We start from the raw sequence: 18,345 nt of genomic DNA, 5'->3' as shown, positions 1-18,345 counted from the left end.
GAGAGGAAGGGAGAGGAATAGAGAGCTAGAAACATCGATGAGAGAGAAACACCCACCAGCTGCCTCCTGCACACCCCCTACCAGGGATGTGCCCGCAACCATGGTACATGCCCTTGACCAGAATCAAACCCTGGACTCTTCAGTCCGCAGACCAATGCTCTATCCACTGAGTCAAACTGGTTTCAGCTAGTATTGTATATTTTATCAACATTACTTATCTGACAATTGGCACGTGGTTTTCTATATATGGGTTATTTTTCTGAGTGCCCCAACTAACCAATTAAATTACAGGTCCCTTTGACAACTAGTCTTTTTTTCTTTTCTTTTTTTTTTTTTTACATGACAAAAGAATCCTTTACTTGTTAACAATTTGTTAGAATAATATTTTCTGTTCTTTATGTTTATAATTAAGATTCCTAGTAAATTGGAGTTTTATTTCTTTTCTTTTTTTAAAAAAATATATTTTATTGATTTTGTACAGAGAGGAAGGGAGAGAGATAGAGAGTTAGAAACATCGATGAGAGAGAGTCATCGATCAGCTGCCTCTTGCACACCCCCTACTGGGGATATGCCTGCAACCAAGGTACATGCCCTTGACCAGAATCGAACCCGGGTCCCTTCAAGCCGACGCTCTATCCATTGAGCCAAACCAGTCTTGGCCTGGAGTTTTATTTCTAAGTTTACTTAAATGTTAAATGATTTATTAGATAAAACATTTTAAAAATTCAGTCAACAAAAGATGTTAAAAATTAAATTATTTAAATTATTTTCCTTTTTTAGGTCGTTTATATGCAATGCAAACTGGAATGAAGATTGATAGTAAAACTCCTGAATGTCGTAAATTTTTATCAAAGCTAATGGATCAGTTAGAAACTGTGAGTTAAACAGAATCTCTTTTCTGATTAATGTTTAAAATGCTATTTTATTTGTGTAGTTTTTTGTTGTTGTTTTTTTGTTTTTTTCTGGGCAGCAATGAGCAGTGTCGTTATAGCTGATGAAAAAATAGGCAACAGGGGCATTCAACTGCCCCTGTAGGCCTTAACACTTCTAACATTGCTTCTATGAGTGCAGAAAAATTGGAGTATTCTTTCTTGGAGAATGAGATTAGGTGGCAGGAAGGAGAATGTGTCTTACACATAGTGACATATTTGTGAAATTCATCTCTAACAAACATTTTATGTAGAATATATCCCTATTAATTTTTCAGTATAACAATAATCCTGTGTAATAAAATCCCAGCGATCATAACAGCAGATCAGTACTGTGAAGTGCCTGACCACCTCTTGGTCCCTCCCCCTGGCCATCAGGCTCCCATCACCCGATGGCAAACTGGGAACCCTGGTGGGTGGTGGCAGGGGGCAAGGCCGGCTGCAGTCAGCCAGGGAAGATGGCCCTGATTGCAGGCCAGGCCTGCTAGTAGGTAAAATAATAGCTTTTGGGTAACACAAAACTCAGTTGTTTATAATAAGCAAAGTGAAAAGTCACATTTATAAAGTGACTCATCAGGATTTATTAGTATCTAAATTAAATAACAAGGAGAGTGAGTTTATTCCATAGTGAGAGCACATCTATCTAATATAAAGTTTATATCACATTTGGAAAACTTTTAGTATATTTTTGCTACCAGATATTTTAAACTTTTTTCTGGAATTAACTCTGCCTCTAGAATGAATATAGAATTAAATGATTTCACAGTTTGGAGATAGTAATTAGTATTACATGCAGGCTTTTTCTATTTTTGTTTAGGATAATCGTAGCTAAAAATGTCCTTAATTTCCAACATTAAATCCCTCTGGACATTAAAGTATTTTGTTGTAATTATAAGAGTATTTGTTGATTTTATGAAAAATCCTAAAGCCTTTTTTAAATATAATTTTTATTTTATAATGTCTTTGAGAAAAAACAGTAGTATGGTGCTAAGATATAATATTCCAGAAGGTCATTTATTTCAGTGTGACAGTCTGCGTATAATGTAGGAATTTAGTTTGTTTTTAAAATACTTTAAATTATTATATACTTAGGAAAGTGATATATTGACTGGAAATTAACACAGTTTTAAATTGTGTTGATTTCAGGTTTGTACTTTTCTAAATTTAAAAAATTTTTATAATCCAATTCCAAGTTTGTAATCTATACCTTGCTTAGAATAAGACCTCCCTTTTTACACATGTGCTCTGAAAAATACTATTTTAGGATATAGTGATCCTTCTAGTATAGTTTTTTTTATTAGAAATAGAAATTGGAATAAATTAAAATTTTAAATTACATATGATTAGGAAGTAATTTTTAATTTCATTTTAGGATACCTGTTTGTACATTGAATAATATTTTATTTTGAAATATTTTATGCTTTAAAGTAGCTACTTAGATGTGTTATCTTTCTATTCTTGGTTATTTTGATTTTTAGAGATAAATTATACTTTGCAGGGTTCCATTGATAAACTTTTACTGAAATGCATATAAATCATTCATTTAAAATGATTGTTAGGGTAACTTATACTTAAGTATACATTTCTGTAAGTCCACAATCATAAGCTTTGCATTTGCTTTTCTTTTAGCTTAAGAAACAGTTGGGTGATAATGAAGCTGTTACTCAAGAAATAGTTGGTTGTGCCCATTTGGAGAATTATGCTTTGAAAATGTTTTTGTATGCAGATAATGAAGATCGGGCTGCACGATTTCACAAGTAAGTAAAGAAAGAGGAAAATAAAAATGATAAGTTTAGTTACTCTAAACCAGAATTATCCAATTTTGCATTGAATACTTTCTGACTTCCTGATTAATGATTTAAATATTTAAAAATTACTTGTAGAATCTAGAATGATTTTGAGTATCAGATGCAAGCCTGTTTTATTAGAGAAAATTACTAAAAGAACATCCAGGACAGATTTATTTTCTCAGAAAATATACTCTAACTAGTTTTTTAACATTGCTGAAAATGTAAGAGTTGATTTTCGACAAAAAACAGTCTGGTTCAATGATGCTGATTTTAAAAATTCCCACTCCACTTATTCAAATGGTTTGTAATTATTATAATAATATTTAAATGCAAAAAAAAGTACATGACTTGATATGGTTTTAGATAGTACTCTAATTACATTATTCAAGATCAAATGTATACTATAAAACCTTACTGTACCGTATTTACATGTAGTATTAGTGTTGTTACTTTCTCCTGATAACTTTGTAAGAGGAGTTCCATTGTGTGCCTAAAATACGATTGTATTTAAAATAATTTCAGAATACTTTTATAAAAATTGGAATTTTTTTTTTATAGCTACATAGCTAATTTTGCATCATTATGTTTTTTGTTTAAACTAGACCAGCTCTCTTTTCTCTTCCAGAAACATGATCAAGTCCTTCTATACGGCAAGTCTTTTAATAGATGTCATAACTGTGTTTGGAGAACTTACTGATGAAGTGAGTATATGGTTTTTATTCTCTTAATCGCTAAAGATCAATATTGTTGCTGTTTACCAGATTTATTATGACAGTGTTTACTTCGAACAGCATGTAATGTAAGCAAATTTTTAATTTTAACTTCCTATACATTTTTTTAAGTATGAACAAAAGATAAAATTATTTTTAATATATATTTGTAGGAAGTTCTTTAATTTTATATTGGGCAGCACAGGTTTTGAGTTTGATTTTATTAAGGGTTTAAATATTACTAATCCTGTATGCTGTTAAGTTTCTTGACTGTTATTTGGTAAACATAGAGGCAGAAACTTTTTAAGGATTTTTCCTATTTCATTTCTACTCAGAAATATTGTTTATAATTTGTCTCTGTTATAAAATACATATAGAAGATGATATTTTACAAGGTACTTCATATTTATTAATTTGTTTCTCATAATCACTTTAAGATAGAGTGCATATTCATTTTATACATGAGTAAATTGAGGCTAAGTGACAATCATTGCTGTGAATTCATTGTTGTTTTACTGTTACAAGAAAATTTATTTTCTGTAAGGGGTGATACTAATTTAGAAAGAGAGGGTGAAAAAAAAGGAAAGCTATAATGAGACTGATAAAGGCTTCTTATACTGTGATTTGAAATCTATGAAGAACATTGCTTTCTGTGATAGGATTTTTCGAAGTGATGAGCAGATATTCAAGTTCCAAACAAAATAAAGTATAATCTATGTGATATTTGCATTTTTATAAAACAATATATCCAAACTGTGCAAAAAATTCTTTATGTTTGTATGTAAAATAAAATCAGGTTTTAGACTTGATGATTGTAAGCTGGGTTTTTGCATTGGCAGAGTTGTGCAGGACATTTCAAAGTTGTGCTGAAAAAGAGACAGTTTATTATGTAATTGCTCCTTTTATTTCAAAACACCAAGCATTCCTGGCCCTTGCCTACAGAGCATTCCCCAGTCATTCAAATAACCAGAAACCATCCCATATATTCCTAAAACACCTTCTAATGTATGGGACAGTGCCCATTGAGAGCCACTGCTGTCCAGTTTTTTTGAGACAGAGTAGTATAAGAAGAAACTGAAACCTGGAGTGTAGAAACCTGAAATACTTCTCAATCATGGCACATTTTATATTCTGAAGACCCGGTGGGTCCACTCTGTTTAGCTCCCTTTCTACTCCTGTTTCTGATTCCTGATCTGGATTTCTTTCCCCCCCTGTTGTACTAGTATATGGCACAATATTAGAAATTAAGGAAGCTTGGCTGATTTATCCATGAAATTATGGAAAACTTTAGATAATTCAGTATGGTTATGGAGAGTACAAGGCAGGCAAAGGAGAATAATGGGCCTCAGATTAGAAAAGTAAGTCATAAACCAGGTAAGAACCAATTCTAGTAGGAAGAAAGGAGAAGAAAGGTAGCATAGCAATAGTGTTGGAGTGAGCAAGCTAAACACCTGAGACCTTCCATATGACATTTGTACATAAAGATTTTTAGTCTTCTAAATAAATTATTTTTACTTTTCTTCAAAAAAATAAATAAATAAAGTTTGTACTGTTTTTCATCCTTTTTCCATGCAATCTAGTCTTCACTGTCATTGTTTTACTGAAGAACCCATAGGGACTTTTCATTTTCAGCCATTGTGCAGGTTTATCTTACTTGTGGTACTTTCTTACCAATCCCACTTCTTGTTTGTCAGGCCAGCCTGCTAACCACCCTCCCAGCTTTCACCTCTGGGGACTTTGTGTTTTTAGCCTGCTTACATTGCATTCCCTTTAAGTCTTCGCTAGATTGTTCTAGACCTTATATAAATTTCTCCATTCTCTCAACTCTTTAGAGTCTCAACTATATGGGTATTACACTATAAATGTATTGACTTAGGTTTTATATAGTATATTTTGGAGTAAGTTATACTGCAAGTCCTTGAAAGGAGAACTTTGTCTTACTCTAGTCTACTCTTACTTCTTTTGCCTTAAGTGCCATTCACACACAGTAAATACAGTGGCTAATGAATTAATATTTCAAAAGTTCTTATAGTTAGCTTTTTATATTTCTACCTGTAGTTGGAAATAATGTTCAGACCTGTTTACATAGAACTTCTTTCATAACTCTTCTGAAATGTAATATGTCTCATTACTCACAGCATTTTGGTCTACTTCCTGATTTTCCCCCCTTTTAATTTCATGTCATTACTCATGGTTACACAAAACTAAATAAAGTCAGTATTTTCTTTAGTCTTTAGCTGTTTATGTATGTGTATTTTGTCTGCTACTGCTCTGATTCTCAACTCGCTACCTCTGTTTTAGGTCTATGGATTGAACTCTTTTAACTGTGCCCAACATAATTTTATCTTACTATTTAGTTAAAATTTTATAATGCAAACTTCTCACATTCCTGTAGCTTTCTTGGATTCAGTGTCCCAGTTTTAAGTATAGAGTCACAAGAATATACTTTAATTTTATATTTTAAATCAAGAAATGTTATTTCCTTACTATATCCTCTTGATTACTCTATTTATGGTCAACATTATTGAGAGTCTTTCTTTTGTATTATATATTTACTAGAGGCCCGGTGCATGAAATTGGTGAATGGGGGTGATGTCCCTCAGCCTGGCCTGCCCCCTCTCACAATCTGGGCCCCTTCAGGTAGAGTCCTTAGACCTAGCTGATGATCAGGGCCTATCAGGGTTTTATTCCCCCAGCTGACCCAGTCCCTGCTGCTGCCACTGCTTGCCATTGTGCGGCGCTATCACCCCTTTCCCAATACTAGTTTCCTCCCTCTGCGGGTGACAGGTGTGGGGTGCAATTCCTTGACTGGTCTGGGCCTCCCTCCGCAGGGCGATTGCTGGCTGGCCCCACATACCCACCACAGCGTCGCTGGCTGGTGGCCTGGACCTCCCTCTTTGGGGTGATGGGGGGGGGGGGGCGGCAGTTGTGGGCCCCCCCCAACCAATCACATCACACCCACCTTGGCTGGCCTAGTGCCATTGTTTATCATAGCGTGGTCCTCTGGAAGGTTGTCTGGGCAGATGTCCGGATTGTCGTTCTGTTGTTTGGTCAATTTTCCTTTTTAAAAAAATATATTTTATTGATTTTTCTCAGAGAGGAAGAGAGAGGGATAGAGAGTTAGAAACATCGATGAGAGAGAATCATCGACCAGCTGCCTCTTGCACACCCCCTACTGGGGATATGCCTGCAACCAAGGTATATGCCCTTGACCAGAATCGAACCCGGGACCTTTCAGTCCGCAGGCCGACGCTCTATCCACTGAGCCAAACCGGTGCCAGCTGTTTGGTCAGTTTTCATATTATGCTTTTATTATTATAGATTATTATAGATTTTACTTCTAGCAATGTCTAAGGAACAGATATCATTTTACCTTTTTTTCTTTATAGTCTTTGGTTTAAGTTTTCTACTGCTAATTTAGAAAGAATATTGAAAATCACTTATAAAAGTTAATTATACTGCTCTTATCTCTTGAGTTTCTGATAATTTTAAGGAATCAAGTGAATATGGTGTGTTTTCCTGCCCTCATAGACCTTGTGTTCTAACTTGTAAAGAGAAACAACCTAACTATAATGACTTGTGGTCTAGTAATGAGAATATAGAGGTCGAGATCCATTTCTATCACTTTCCAGGCACTGTATTTAGATGCCTCAAGATATATTTTGTTCTTTTGTAACTCTGAATTATAGTAAGAGAAATAAGGGTCAGAAAAATGTGAGTACCTTGTCTTCAGATGCTATAGCCCAGAATAGTGATCTCAGACTTGGTGATGAAAGTCCAGCTTTTTTTTTTTTTTTTTTTTTTTTTTTTGCAATCTGATGCAGACTGATGGTTATATAAAATACAAGTAATAATTGAAACACTAGAAAAATGAAACTTAAAAAAGACATGCAAAATACAAGCCTAATTTGCTTTAAGTTTCTAAATACTCTCAATTTGTGTACTATTTTGTCCAAACTGGTAATCAGTTTACAGACCAGGACTGCTTCTGGGACTACATCTTGTTTAGCACTGATCTAGATCCTTCTATGGAAGACCCCCAGAGAATCCCAATTTATCCCAATCTGGGACTCTTGCTCCTGGAAAACCAGGGGTCTGGCACAAAGGGAGCAGTTATGTACTTGTGTGGCCATCTGGAGGAAGTCTGTTTCAGGTATCCATTTGCATTGGAAGTTTCTGAATTAAGCAACATCTCGCTGCTAACCTAGAAAACCTTGGTTGAGTGGGAGAGCTTTATCTAATTACAAAAGTGTGTGTACTGTACATATACCTGCACTTAATATTCAAAATATTATATAATATTATAATAAAATCCCAAGTGGCTATATTAGTATTAGAATAAAGGAACTTTAAGATGTGTTACTAGAGGTAAAATGGATATTTTGTAATAAAGGGTTCAGTTCATCAAGAAGATATTACAGTTAAAAGTGTTTCTGTACCAAAATAATAGTTTTAAATTATATGACACAAAAATTGATAGAAATAAAAATATACATAAATTCACAGTCATACTTAGAGATTTAATACTCCTCCCTTAGTCATCAGTAGAATAGTTTAAAAACAGTAAGATTAACTAAAATGAATAGTCTAGCCACATCACATATTGGCTAGAATGTGGAAAAACAAGAGCTTTCATACATTGCTCGGTGAAAATGTTAGACATTATAACCACTTTGGGAAAAGATTTGGCAGATTTTTATTAAGTTAAACACATCTACCTTTTACCCAGTAATTCCTCCTTGGTGTTTATTTAAGAGAAATGGAAACATGTGTCTAGAAAAAGACTTGTTCAAGAGTGCTCATAGGAACTTTATTCATAATAGCCCAAAGCTAGAAACAACTCAGTTGTCCACCAACAAAGGAATTGATAAGTTGTACTATTATTAAAATATCAAAAGGGACTAGTGATATTATGTTAAACTACTTCAACATGAATGAATCTTGAGGATTTTATGCTGAGCAAAAGAAAACTCAGTGCAAATTGGATGATTCCCTTCATATAATGACAAATTCATTCTAGTGAAAAAATTGGGATGTTTGTTGGAGGGGGCGGGGCAAGGGATATTTGTTCTAGAAAGGGATATGAAGGCACATTCTGGGAACTAGAAATGCTATAATTTGATAGGAATATGTTTTACACAGGCATACCTATCTTTCAAAGCCCATTGAATTATATACGTTTAAGATTTATTTATCACAAGGTATGACAGTTTTACCACACACAAAAAAAAATTTATTGATTTTTCTTGATGGTATTAGGTTGTCAATTCTAAAACTGCTTACTCTGTATAGGATTAAGCAAATGAGTAAGTATATTAAGGGAGCCAGGTTTCTCACTTATGGAGGAAGAACTTAAATATGAGATGTCAGAATACTACATTGTATTGTGTTGGATTGGAACTGCAAATTTCCATATTATGCTTTTAGATGTATTAGATAAATAGAGAAATGGACAGGAATCAAGCCTGGGACCTCTTGATTCCTGGGTCAATGCTCAACAGCTCAATCACATAGGCTGGGCTATAGAACCTTTTTTATAATGGAGTATATTTTGGTGAGGAAAGAGGAAATTAAATATGACACAAATTCAGTAATTTGGTGGGTTACTCTTTAGGTTTCTATATACTAATCTGTAGCATCTAGATAATATCATATAAACTACTCAACTAAATATCTAGACTGTATGCTATATTTGTACTCATTGGTGACTTAGTGGATCTTTACAAAAGGCAAAGTACAGCTGTTTTCAACACAATGAAACTGTTTTCTCAAACTAATGTACATACAGATCCTCTAGGGATCTTGTTACAATATAGATTGTGATGCAAGCTTGAATATTCTTAATTTCTAACAAACTCCCAATTGATACTAGTACCACTGGTCCAGGAGTATCCTAAAGGTCCATTAACTATACGAACTGAAAAATCACTAGTCCATTCAAAATTCTGACTGATTTTATTCTCATATTCTTTTATGGTATATAACATAAACTTTAAAGTCAGGAAATAAGAAGAGGCAACTAGCAGGTTATTCACTAATATTTTCAGTTCTCACAGCAATCCAATGATCTATTATTTTCTCCTTTTGGGAATTGAAATAAATGAGACTCAGAGCTGGTAAATAGTACACTACAGGTTAAAAGTGAAGTTTGCCTAGCTATCTGTCTTAGTGTTTGCTTGCTTTAACCAGTACTTCGTGTTAGTTTTCTTAGATTTGTACAGATTTATTTTTTCCTCTAGTGCAAATAATTCAACTTATTGTTATCTTTTATATTTAACTAGAGGCCGGTGCATGAAGTTCGTGCACTCAGGGGTGGAGTCCCTCAGCCTGATCTGCGCCCTCTTGCAGTTTGGGAGCCCAAGGGGAATGTCCAACTGATGGCTGGCAGTCAGACAACCTTAGTGCTGCAGTCAGATAGCCTTAGCACTGCCATGGTGATGGGAAAGGCCCACCATTGCTCCTGCACTTGCCAGCCGCGAGCCTGGCTTACAGCTGAGCAGCACTTCCCCTGTGGGATTGGGCTGAAACTGGCTCTCCAGCGTTCCCTGAGGTGTCCCAGGTTGCAAGAGGGCTCAGGCCAGGCCGAGGGGCCAAATGATGAATAATTGGGGCTGGGGAGAGATGTAGAAGGTTGGCCAGCCAGAGAAGGATAGCGAGAGGGCTCCAGTGCATGGCCGACCCACCTATCTCAGTCCTCATCGGCTGGACTCCAGTAGCAAACTAACTTACCAGTCTGAGCATCTGCCCCCTGGTGGTTAGTGCATGTCATAGCGAGCGGTTGAGCATCGTTAGCATATTATGCTTTGATTGATTGAACAGATGACTGGACACTTAGCATATTAGGCTTTTATTATATAGGATTTTATCATTCCATTTAGCCTATTTCTCCCCTGTGTATATAAGTTGCAAGTTTTGCTTGAAGGATATTCCCATATTTCCATTACAGACCTTTTCTGAAATTCAGAACCATTAGACATGTGTTTTGAGGTACCGTATTTTTCGGACCATAAGACGCACTTTTTTCCCCCCAGAAGTTGGGGGAAAAGTCCCTGCGTCTTATGGTCCAAATATAGCCTACACATATACTTTAAAAAAAAAGTTTTTTTACTTGCCCGGCTTTGTGTGGTCTCTGTGTGCTTGCCCGGCTCTAAAATGGTTCTAAATGCTGCTATTTACTTTACAGGGTTGATTACATGTGTTTATGACTGTGATGTTGGGTTTTAATGCACATAAAATATTTTAGGACACTATTTGTTTCAGAATCTTTTTTTCTTCATTTTCCTTCTCTAAAAACTGGTGCGTCTTATGGTCCGGTGCGTCTTATGGTCCGAAAAATACAGTAGATAGCTTTTTATTAAGCCTGTTGAGCCCTAGACAGTTGGTAGAACCTAGTGGTAGGATTGAGAGGGTGCTGGAGTCTTTCAGAGCTGTACGATGTAAAAATGGGTTTTTCCTCAAGAATATGTTATAAGTTATCATAAATATGTATTTTTGCTTAACTTTTTTACTGCAGTCTAATATCGATATAAAAATATTCTTTTTAGAATGTGAAACACAGAAAATATGCAAGGTGGAAGGCAACATATATCCATAATTGTTTAAAGAATGGAGAGACTCCTCAAGCAGGGCCTGTTGGAATTGAAGATGATAATGGTATGTATTTATTTCTCTATGTAAAATGATTTAGTAAAATCATAATTTTTCATTATTATCTGAAGTTTTCTGAAGGAACCATATAATTGTTTCTCTCATCAAATCCAAAATTCATGAAAATTGGTTATAAAATCATAAATTTGGGACAGTGAGAGATTAGAAACAAACTGTTCTAATGTCTAAAAAGTTTTGTAAAATATATAGTATTTAATATAGTATTTACTAACGCTGTTTTTTTTATTTGAAATTTTATTAAGCACATATACCTTTAAATTTTTTGTTGTTGTTGTTAACTGCCTAACCTTTTTATCATTATGAAACATCCTGATTTACCTCTGTTAATATTTTTTGTCATGATTTTTATGTTGTTTATTATTGAAAGTAGTATTTCAGCTTCTATCTGCTTAGTATTTACGTGGTATATCTATTTTCATCATCCTATTTTAAACATATATGAATCTTAAAACATATAGATGTTGTTGTGTTGTTGTTTTTTCAGTCTGACAGCTTCAATTTAATTTACATTTACATTTAATATAATAATTGCTTAGCTAGATTTTAAGCTAGTACTTTTGCCATTTGTTTTTTGTTAGTCCCATCTGTTTCTATTCCCTCTTATAGTTTTCTTTTCTCTGGTGAGTTTTTTCTTTCATTCATTATGACTATATTTTTCTCTGATAAATTTCCTGGTGTTAAGTCATTTTCTGTTAATATCTGGGTCATTGTGGGTTATTTTTCTATAGACTTTCTGGTGACTCTGGTCACACTTTTCTCACCCCATATTTGTATTGCTTTTCAATGTTAAAGAATTTTTTAGTTCCTCTGTATTCTGTTATCTTCCTCTGTGAAGTCTTGATTCTTGTTTTTAACAAGCAGTTAACTTGCCTGTGGGATCCCACAGGGATTGGGCCTAAACTGGCAGTCGGACATTCCCCAAGGGGTCCCTGATTGGAGAGGGTGCAAGCTGGGCTGAGGGACCCCCATTCCCCTGTGCACAAATTTTGTGCATCAGGCCTCTAGTATGTTTATCATGAGACAAAAAACATTGTAAAATTAAAAGGAAACAAATCGAATTCAGAGATCTGTAGTTCTAGTTTATTTTAAATTACTAAAGTTCTCCAAAGTGACTAATTGCCATTTTAAATATACTATCAAAATTTAGTTTTCTCAAAGTAGTTTTCAAATTTAGCTAATGATATGTAGTATATTTTGAAGTCTACATATTAAAACTTATCAACACAAATCTCTCTTTTTTTAAAAAAAATATATATATTCTATTGATTTTTTACAGAGAGGAAGGGAGAGGGATAGAGAGTTAGAAACATGGATAAGAGAGAAACATTGATCAGCTGCTTCCTGCACATCTACTACTGGGGATGTGCCCGCAACCACGGTACTTACTCTTGACCAGAATCGAACCTGGGACCTTTCAGTCCACAGGCAGAGGCTCTATCCACTGAGCCAAACTGGTCAGGGTAATACAAGTCTCTTATTACTTCTTTAATTATAGATAGCTGAATGTGAAATTTTATTTCTTTGTTTTTATTGATTAACTTAATAATTTGGACAACAAAAACACAGTCATTTGATAGATTAAAAAAAAATGCTGTTAAGTAAAAAGGGCAGCTGAAAGAAAATAGAGTTCTTATTGGGTAGCATAAATGTGACATGTTTTGCCAAAAATGTCACTTTTTTTTAAGTTTAAAGAGTGGGTTTAAAGGAAGTTTATTTTCAGGGAAAATATACTATGTAAAAAATATTATAGAATTGAAATTAGAAATAAAATAAGTAATCATATTGCCAGGCATAACTTTGAGAAAGTATTTAAAGCTATTATTTTTAAAGATAGAGCCTGCTTATCAACAGCATTAAATAAAATTGTATTTGAAGGTTTGCCATGCCTATATAGCAAAATACGAATATAAGCATTTTTATTTCAAAATACCTAGTTTAACATTGCACATATTTTCTATAATAGATGTTGAAGAAAATGAAGATGTTGGAGCCACCTCCCTGCCCACTCAGCCACCTCAGCCATCACCTTCACCTTATGACCCCAGCAACATGCCTTCGAGCAACTATACTGGAATACAGATTCCTCCCGGTGCACACGCCCCAGCGAATACACCAGCAGAAGTGCCTCACAGCACAGGTAGAAAATGAAACTCAAAAAGTTTGGAACTCTTCTTTCTCAAATAAGCACTGCACTTATATCTGTGCTACATAATGGTAGTCATCAAGCGTGATAAGATCTTTTCATTCCATTTTGACTTACAAAAAAAATTAAATTCTTTTTATTGAATTTTTTTAATATCAGTTGTGCTTTTAGTTTAACAAGAATGACAGAACTTTTAAATGTTTGATTGATTACATTGACTTTATATTTTATTAATAAGAATAGCTTCTATGCTTTTCTGTGTGTTTCTGATTTCTTTTTCTTCCCCCCTCTCTTTCCCCTTTAATGTTGTTTAAGAATAGCACTGAGGTGAGGGGCTTTTTTATAGTATGTTTCAGTCAGCATCTCACTATTATAGCAAGACTCCATTTTTCCTTTCTCATTTCCTTAGGTCCCTGATCTGCCTTCAACATGGGTTATTGATAAAGGAGAGGCATAGAATCTCAGTAGCAGTGGAATCACAGACTAGTAAAAGGAAAGAGGCTTTGGGTTACTTTTTTTTTTTTTTTTTTTAGGATTATGTGACTAAAAACAAGGAAGGAAAGTGATATCTGCTATCTTGGAATAACTTAGGACTCTCTGTCTATTTTCATAGAAAAATAGTCTGACAAAACTAGCCTCCAATAAGTTAATATTTGTAGATAAAGATATTTGTATAAGTTGCAAAGAGATACCCTTCTATGTATATGTATTGTTAAGTTGGCATCAACCCGACTTCCAAACAAAAAGGTATTTAAAACCGTAGTTTAAATATTTAACTTATTTTAATTTTTAATAAAAATTGTTCTTAAAGTTTTACTTTTATTTCAGCATAAGAATAATCTGTGGTAGAAAACTATACAAATATTTCAAAGCATCTAATTGATAAAATGAGAGTCATCATTTGAGTCCTGATTTCTATTATGTAGCACGCCTCTACTTCATTGACTTTCAGATGGCAGCCTCAGTTTATCTACAAATCTACACTAATAAAAGAGAAACATGCAAATTGACCATACCTCCGCTATGCCCACAGCCACGTCTACCAGACAATCAGGAGCGAGTATGCAAATTAACCCAATCAAGATGGCTGCTGCCAGAGAGAAAGCAGGAGGCTTGGGTTCCTGCCCACTCTGGCCTGCCCTGGCCTCTGCTCAAGGCTACAAAGTTTCAATTATACAACATAAATAAATCTCAACAAAAATGGTGGCAGCCAAAGAGCTGGAGAGAGCAGGAAGCTTGGGTTGCCCCAGGCGATGGAGGAAGCCAAGCTTCCTGGCCTGCCCTGGCCTCCACTCCAGGCTACAAAGTTTCAATTATAGAAGATAAATAAATCCCAGATACCAAGCCTCCACTTGGGTTGCCAGGGGGTGTGGCCAGCCTGCAAATCACCACAGGCCCCTCTCCCAGGCCACCCCATGCCCTAAGGAACCCCCACCCTGATCTGGGACACCCTTCAGGGCAAACCAGCTGGCCCCCATCCATGCACCAGGCCTGTATCCTATACAGGCTGGCAGGGATGTGGTTAGGGGATGATCAGGCTGGCAGGCAGAAGCACTTAAGGGCAATCAGGAAAGCTGGCAGGTGAGCATTTGGGAGCCAGCAATCCTGGATTGTGAGAGGGAAGTCCTAGATTGGAGAGGGTGTAGGCTGGTCTGAGGGACACACCCCCCATGCACAAATTTAATGCACCAGACCTGTAATATACATATGCCTAAGCGACTGTTATAACGGGGACGGGAACAACCAGAACGACTGGTTGGCCAATTGTGATGCACACTCACCACCATGAGGCAGAGGCTCAATGCAGGAGCTGCCCCCTGGTGGTCAGTGCGTTCCCACAGTCAACCTCCCATGGCCTCTCCCCCTGGCCATCTGGCCCCATCAGCCCCTGGTGCTAAACCATTGGTTGAGACCTGCTTCTGGGTCAGGGTTTCCTACATAGCAGAGCAGCTCCCTCACTGCAATGTATTGAAAGTCAGCCCTGGACACAAGGGTTTGTCTCACTCCCATCCTCTCCCTTCCCCAGGGGCTGCCCACCCCCTATGGTGTTGGCTTGGGACGAGGGAACAAGGAGGGAACTGCAAGGTGGCAAGACGCTGATAGTAGTGGGGGTTCTGTTCCACGCCTGGCAACCGTCACCTCCTCTCCCGACCTCACCAGGGCCTTCAGGGCCCAGGCTGGGACAGGAAACCAGGGGTAGTGGCGGCGAACGTGACCCCTTTCCCATGGGGCCAAGGGCCTGCTCTCTCCTTGGGGACAACAGCCAACTTCCCTCGGTCCCTCCCCCAGGCTCCCACCAGTCAACCTCCCATAGTCCTGTCCCCCACCCCGTGCACGAATTTGTGCACCAGTCTTAACAGTATTAGTGAAAGGAATAATTTTAACAATGATCTCTTTTGTGTCATCATTCTGTATATTTTACCCTGTCTTGCCTTTTCATCTATGCAATAATATTAATAGGCAAACCAATTTGAATTAGTTTGTAAGTAAAATTTTATAGAGCACTGTTTTAAACATTTAATCTTTTAGAATTATTGATAATTTCTCTAGAAAAAAAACAGCTACTTTAGGCATATTAGTCTTAGATGAATACTGTCTGGATTATACTACTAAATTTAAACACTCATCAAGAACTGTAGACACAAGCAGCCCTGCAGAAGAGTGAAATGAAAATAAATGTATTTTGAAGTCAAATAGAATTGGTTATGAGTTTCTTCCCGTTGCTAAACCACAAACTCAACTATTATTTACCTACTTTTGACAAAGGTTTTTCCTCTTTCTAAAATGAGATTAATCATATTTCTCATAGTTGTTTTAATTTTTAAAGGAGAAAAAGAATAAAAATTGACTAGTACTATGCCTAACACAAACTCAGTATTCAGCAAATTAGCTTCCTTTCTTTTTTTTTCTATTCCTTCCTATTTCTATGCCAAAGAAAGACAGGATATTTAATAGCAAGTTAATGAACACTTAAAATCATTTTAAGAATCAAAGGAAATGTCACTTTTGGGGATAGGATATGACCTTAAAAAGATTGTCTAAGGGGTATTACTTTAGACAATATATCTTAGGGCTGAGTAGAGGTATAGCCATACATACATATTTTATTTGTAGACATCCTATGTGTACATATGCAAGGGAACATATAATTCCAATAAAAGGGCTCTGTCAGGTTGAACCATATGAAATTGCTATTTTTGTTCAACAAAAATGATAGAATATTGGTAGTTTCATATGTTCAAACTAACAGACAATACCTCCTGCTTAGAATATGCATCACATAAAGATAGATATTAGGAGGTAATCTTCTATTAGGAATAAGATACTATCTTTTTACTGTATACACTCTCATAAGCTTAGCATTTATATAATTACAACTGTTTTATAAATCTACTCTTACAGAAACTGTACTAGTTATTGTTGTCCTTATTTTACTAACAGTAAACAAATTAACCAGTTATCTCAAAAATTAAAATACAAACATACTTAGTAAGTAGAGAACTAGAGTTTGAACCCAAGTCATTCTGATTTTGTGTTTTTGGAGCCTTCCTTTTTTATCCCTTTCTCTAAGGAGCTAATATTCTATCAAATATAAACCTACTTTTCTGATACATATTTACTCTTAAAATTGATTTGAGATATTGGAATCTTCTCTTTGCTGGAGGAAATTTTTTCTGTTATATTTAAAACAGTTTTGTTTTTTTTTTAATCCGTTATAGTTGCCTAATAGAAACTGAAATAAAATTTTTGTTTATAAATATAGCAGATGTTTCCCCTCTTACTCACTTTAAGAATGATTTACTTTCTCCCATATAAAGGTCCAGGATGGACTTTTATCAAAGGGAAATCCTTAAGATAGCTGAAAAGAATAGTACGTGCTAATATAGTTTTTAGTTCTTCCACAAGAAAGTAATGGGTACAACGAGAGCAGGGATAGTGATTGTTTAAAGAGGACATGTGTTTGCTCTTGGGCTTTAATCACTGTAATAGCAGATATGGACAATACAGTGAACTGTTTTCTTCCTTTTGAAACATCACTTTTTACAGTTGGTAAATATAAAGGAAGATTTCAGTAAAAAATCTAGATTAAATCACAATTTTATAATTAATGCCAACCTTTAAATTATAAATGCAACTCACCTCATATATAGATCAAAAACTTAGTTCTTTTATTGTAGTTCTTCTAAATGTCAGCAGTTCTGCATTTGAGTTCCTCTATACAGTTTTCAAAGTTGTTTATATTCTGGCTTAATCATTTGTATCAATACTATTTTTCATGATTATACTGAAGTTTTATTCAACCCAGTCTTCCTGTCTTTCCTTTGTTTAGTATTCCTCATAGATAGCATGTCTTTCTGCCTATTTGTCTGCTTTTCCAAATGCTACATTTCAGCATTCTGTTTAATTATACTTTTTGGACAGTCTTCTCTCATTTTCTAACCAACACCCATTTTTCTCACACCATTTATAGAACAAGTTAATACTTAATTAGAAATCTTGTAATCTTTAATTTTTAAATGTATATTAATCCCATCTAATAGGATTCGCAGCCATCTACTTAAAAATTAACCCAAAGTTTACTTTTTAATACTTCTTTTTTGTTAAATAATAGAAAGCCATTTTCAACATCCCCCAGGAATATTCCCTCCCACACACATATTGCAGTCTAGGGGCCTGCAACCCATTTGTGAATTGACAAATGATACCTTTCCAAATCAGAAAAAAAGGGGAAAATGCTAGATTTTGGCATCTCAAAAAAGAATAAACATAAATTAAAAAACAATTTTTTACTAATTTGACTGTTATTTATGCACTTGTATTGAGCCAGTATGCTAGACCTCCATGGCAATATTCTACAGTGATTGCCAAGAGGACAGGCCTTGGCTCATGTGTGTTAAGACAGATGAGATGCAGCATCCTCTAACTGCTGTATGAGGCATGTTGGGCAGCCTGTGTTGTCAGTGCAAGATCTAATTGAATGACTGACCAGAAGTCCTTAATAATATGCAAACTATTTTTAAAATATCACTCAAATAAAATGTTACTACATAGCAATATTTTCTCCCTGTCTGTTTTGTTCTTGTAAAGTAATATTGCCTAAGTAA

At 35.3% G+C, this 18,345-nt stretch overlaps 1 protein-coding gene and 1 long non-coding RNA gene across 2 annotated transcripts in view; one reads left to right on the top strand and one right to left on the bottom strand.

Annotated features, from left to right (window-relative positions):
- Positions 1–18,345, bottom strand: part of LOC311625246 — a 149,323-nt gene that overhangs the window by 13,508 nt on the left and 117,470 nt on the right. The gene's annotated exons all lie outside the window — the stretch shown is intronic.
- The window catches only part of VTA1 (vesicle trafficking 1), a 46,510-nt gene that overhangs the window by 19,558 nt on the left and 8,607 nt on the right, over positions 1–18,345 (top strand). The window contains exons 2-6 of the mRNA XM_084889330.1: positions 781–875; positions 2,559–2,686; positions 3,345–3,420; positions 10,974–11,082; positions 13,061–13,234. Coding sequence (XP_084745456.1) covers positions 781–875; positions 2,559–2,686; positions 3,345–3,420; positions 10,974–11,082; positions 13,061–13,234 — 582 coding nt within the window. The remainder of the gene's footprint in view (positions 1–780; positions 876–2,558; positions 2,687–3,344; positions 3,421–10,973; positions 11,083–13,060; positions 13,235–18,345) is intronic.

This window comes from Pipistrellus hanaki (genome assembly GCF_964339955.1).
Source record: "Pipistrellus hanaki genome assembly, chromosome: 7".
Lineage (NCBI taxonomy): Eukaryota > Metazoa > Chordata > Mammalia > Chiroptera > Vespertilionidae > Pipistrellus > Pipistrellus hanaki.
This window is presented reverse-complemented; position numbering and strand designations above follow the sequence as displayed.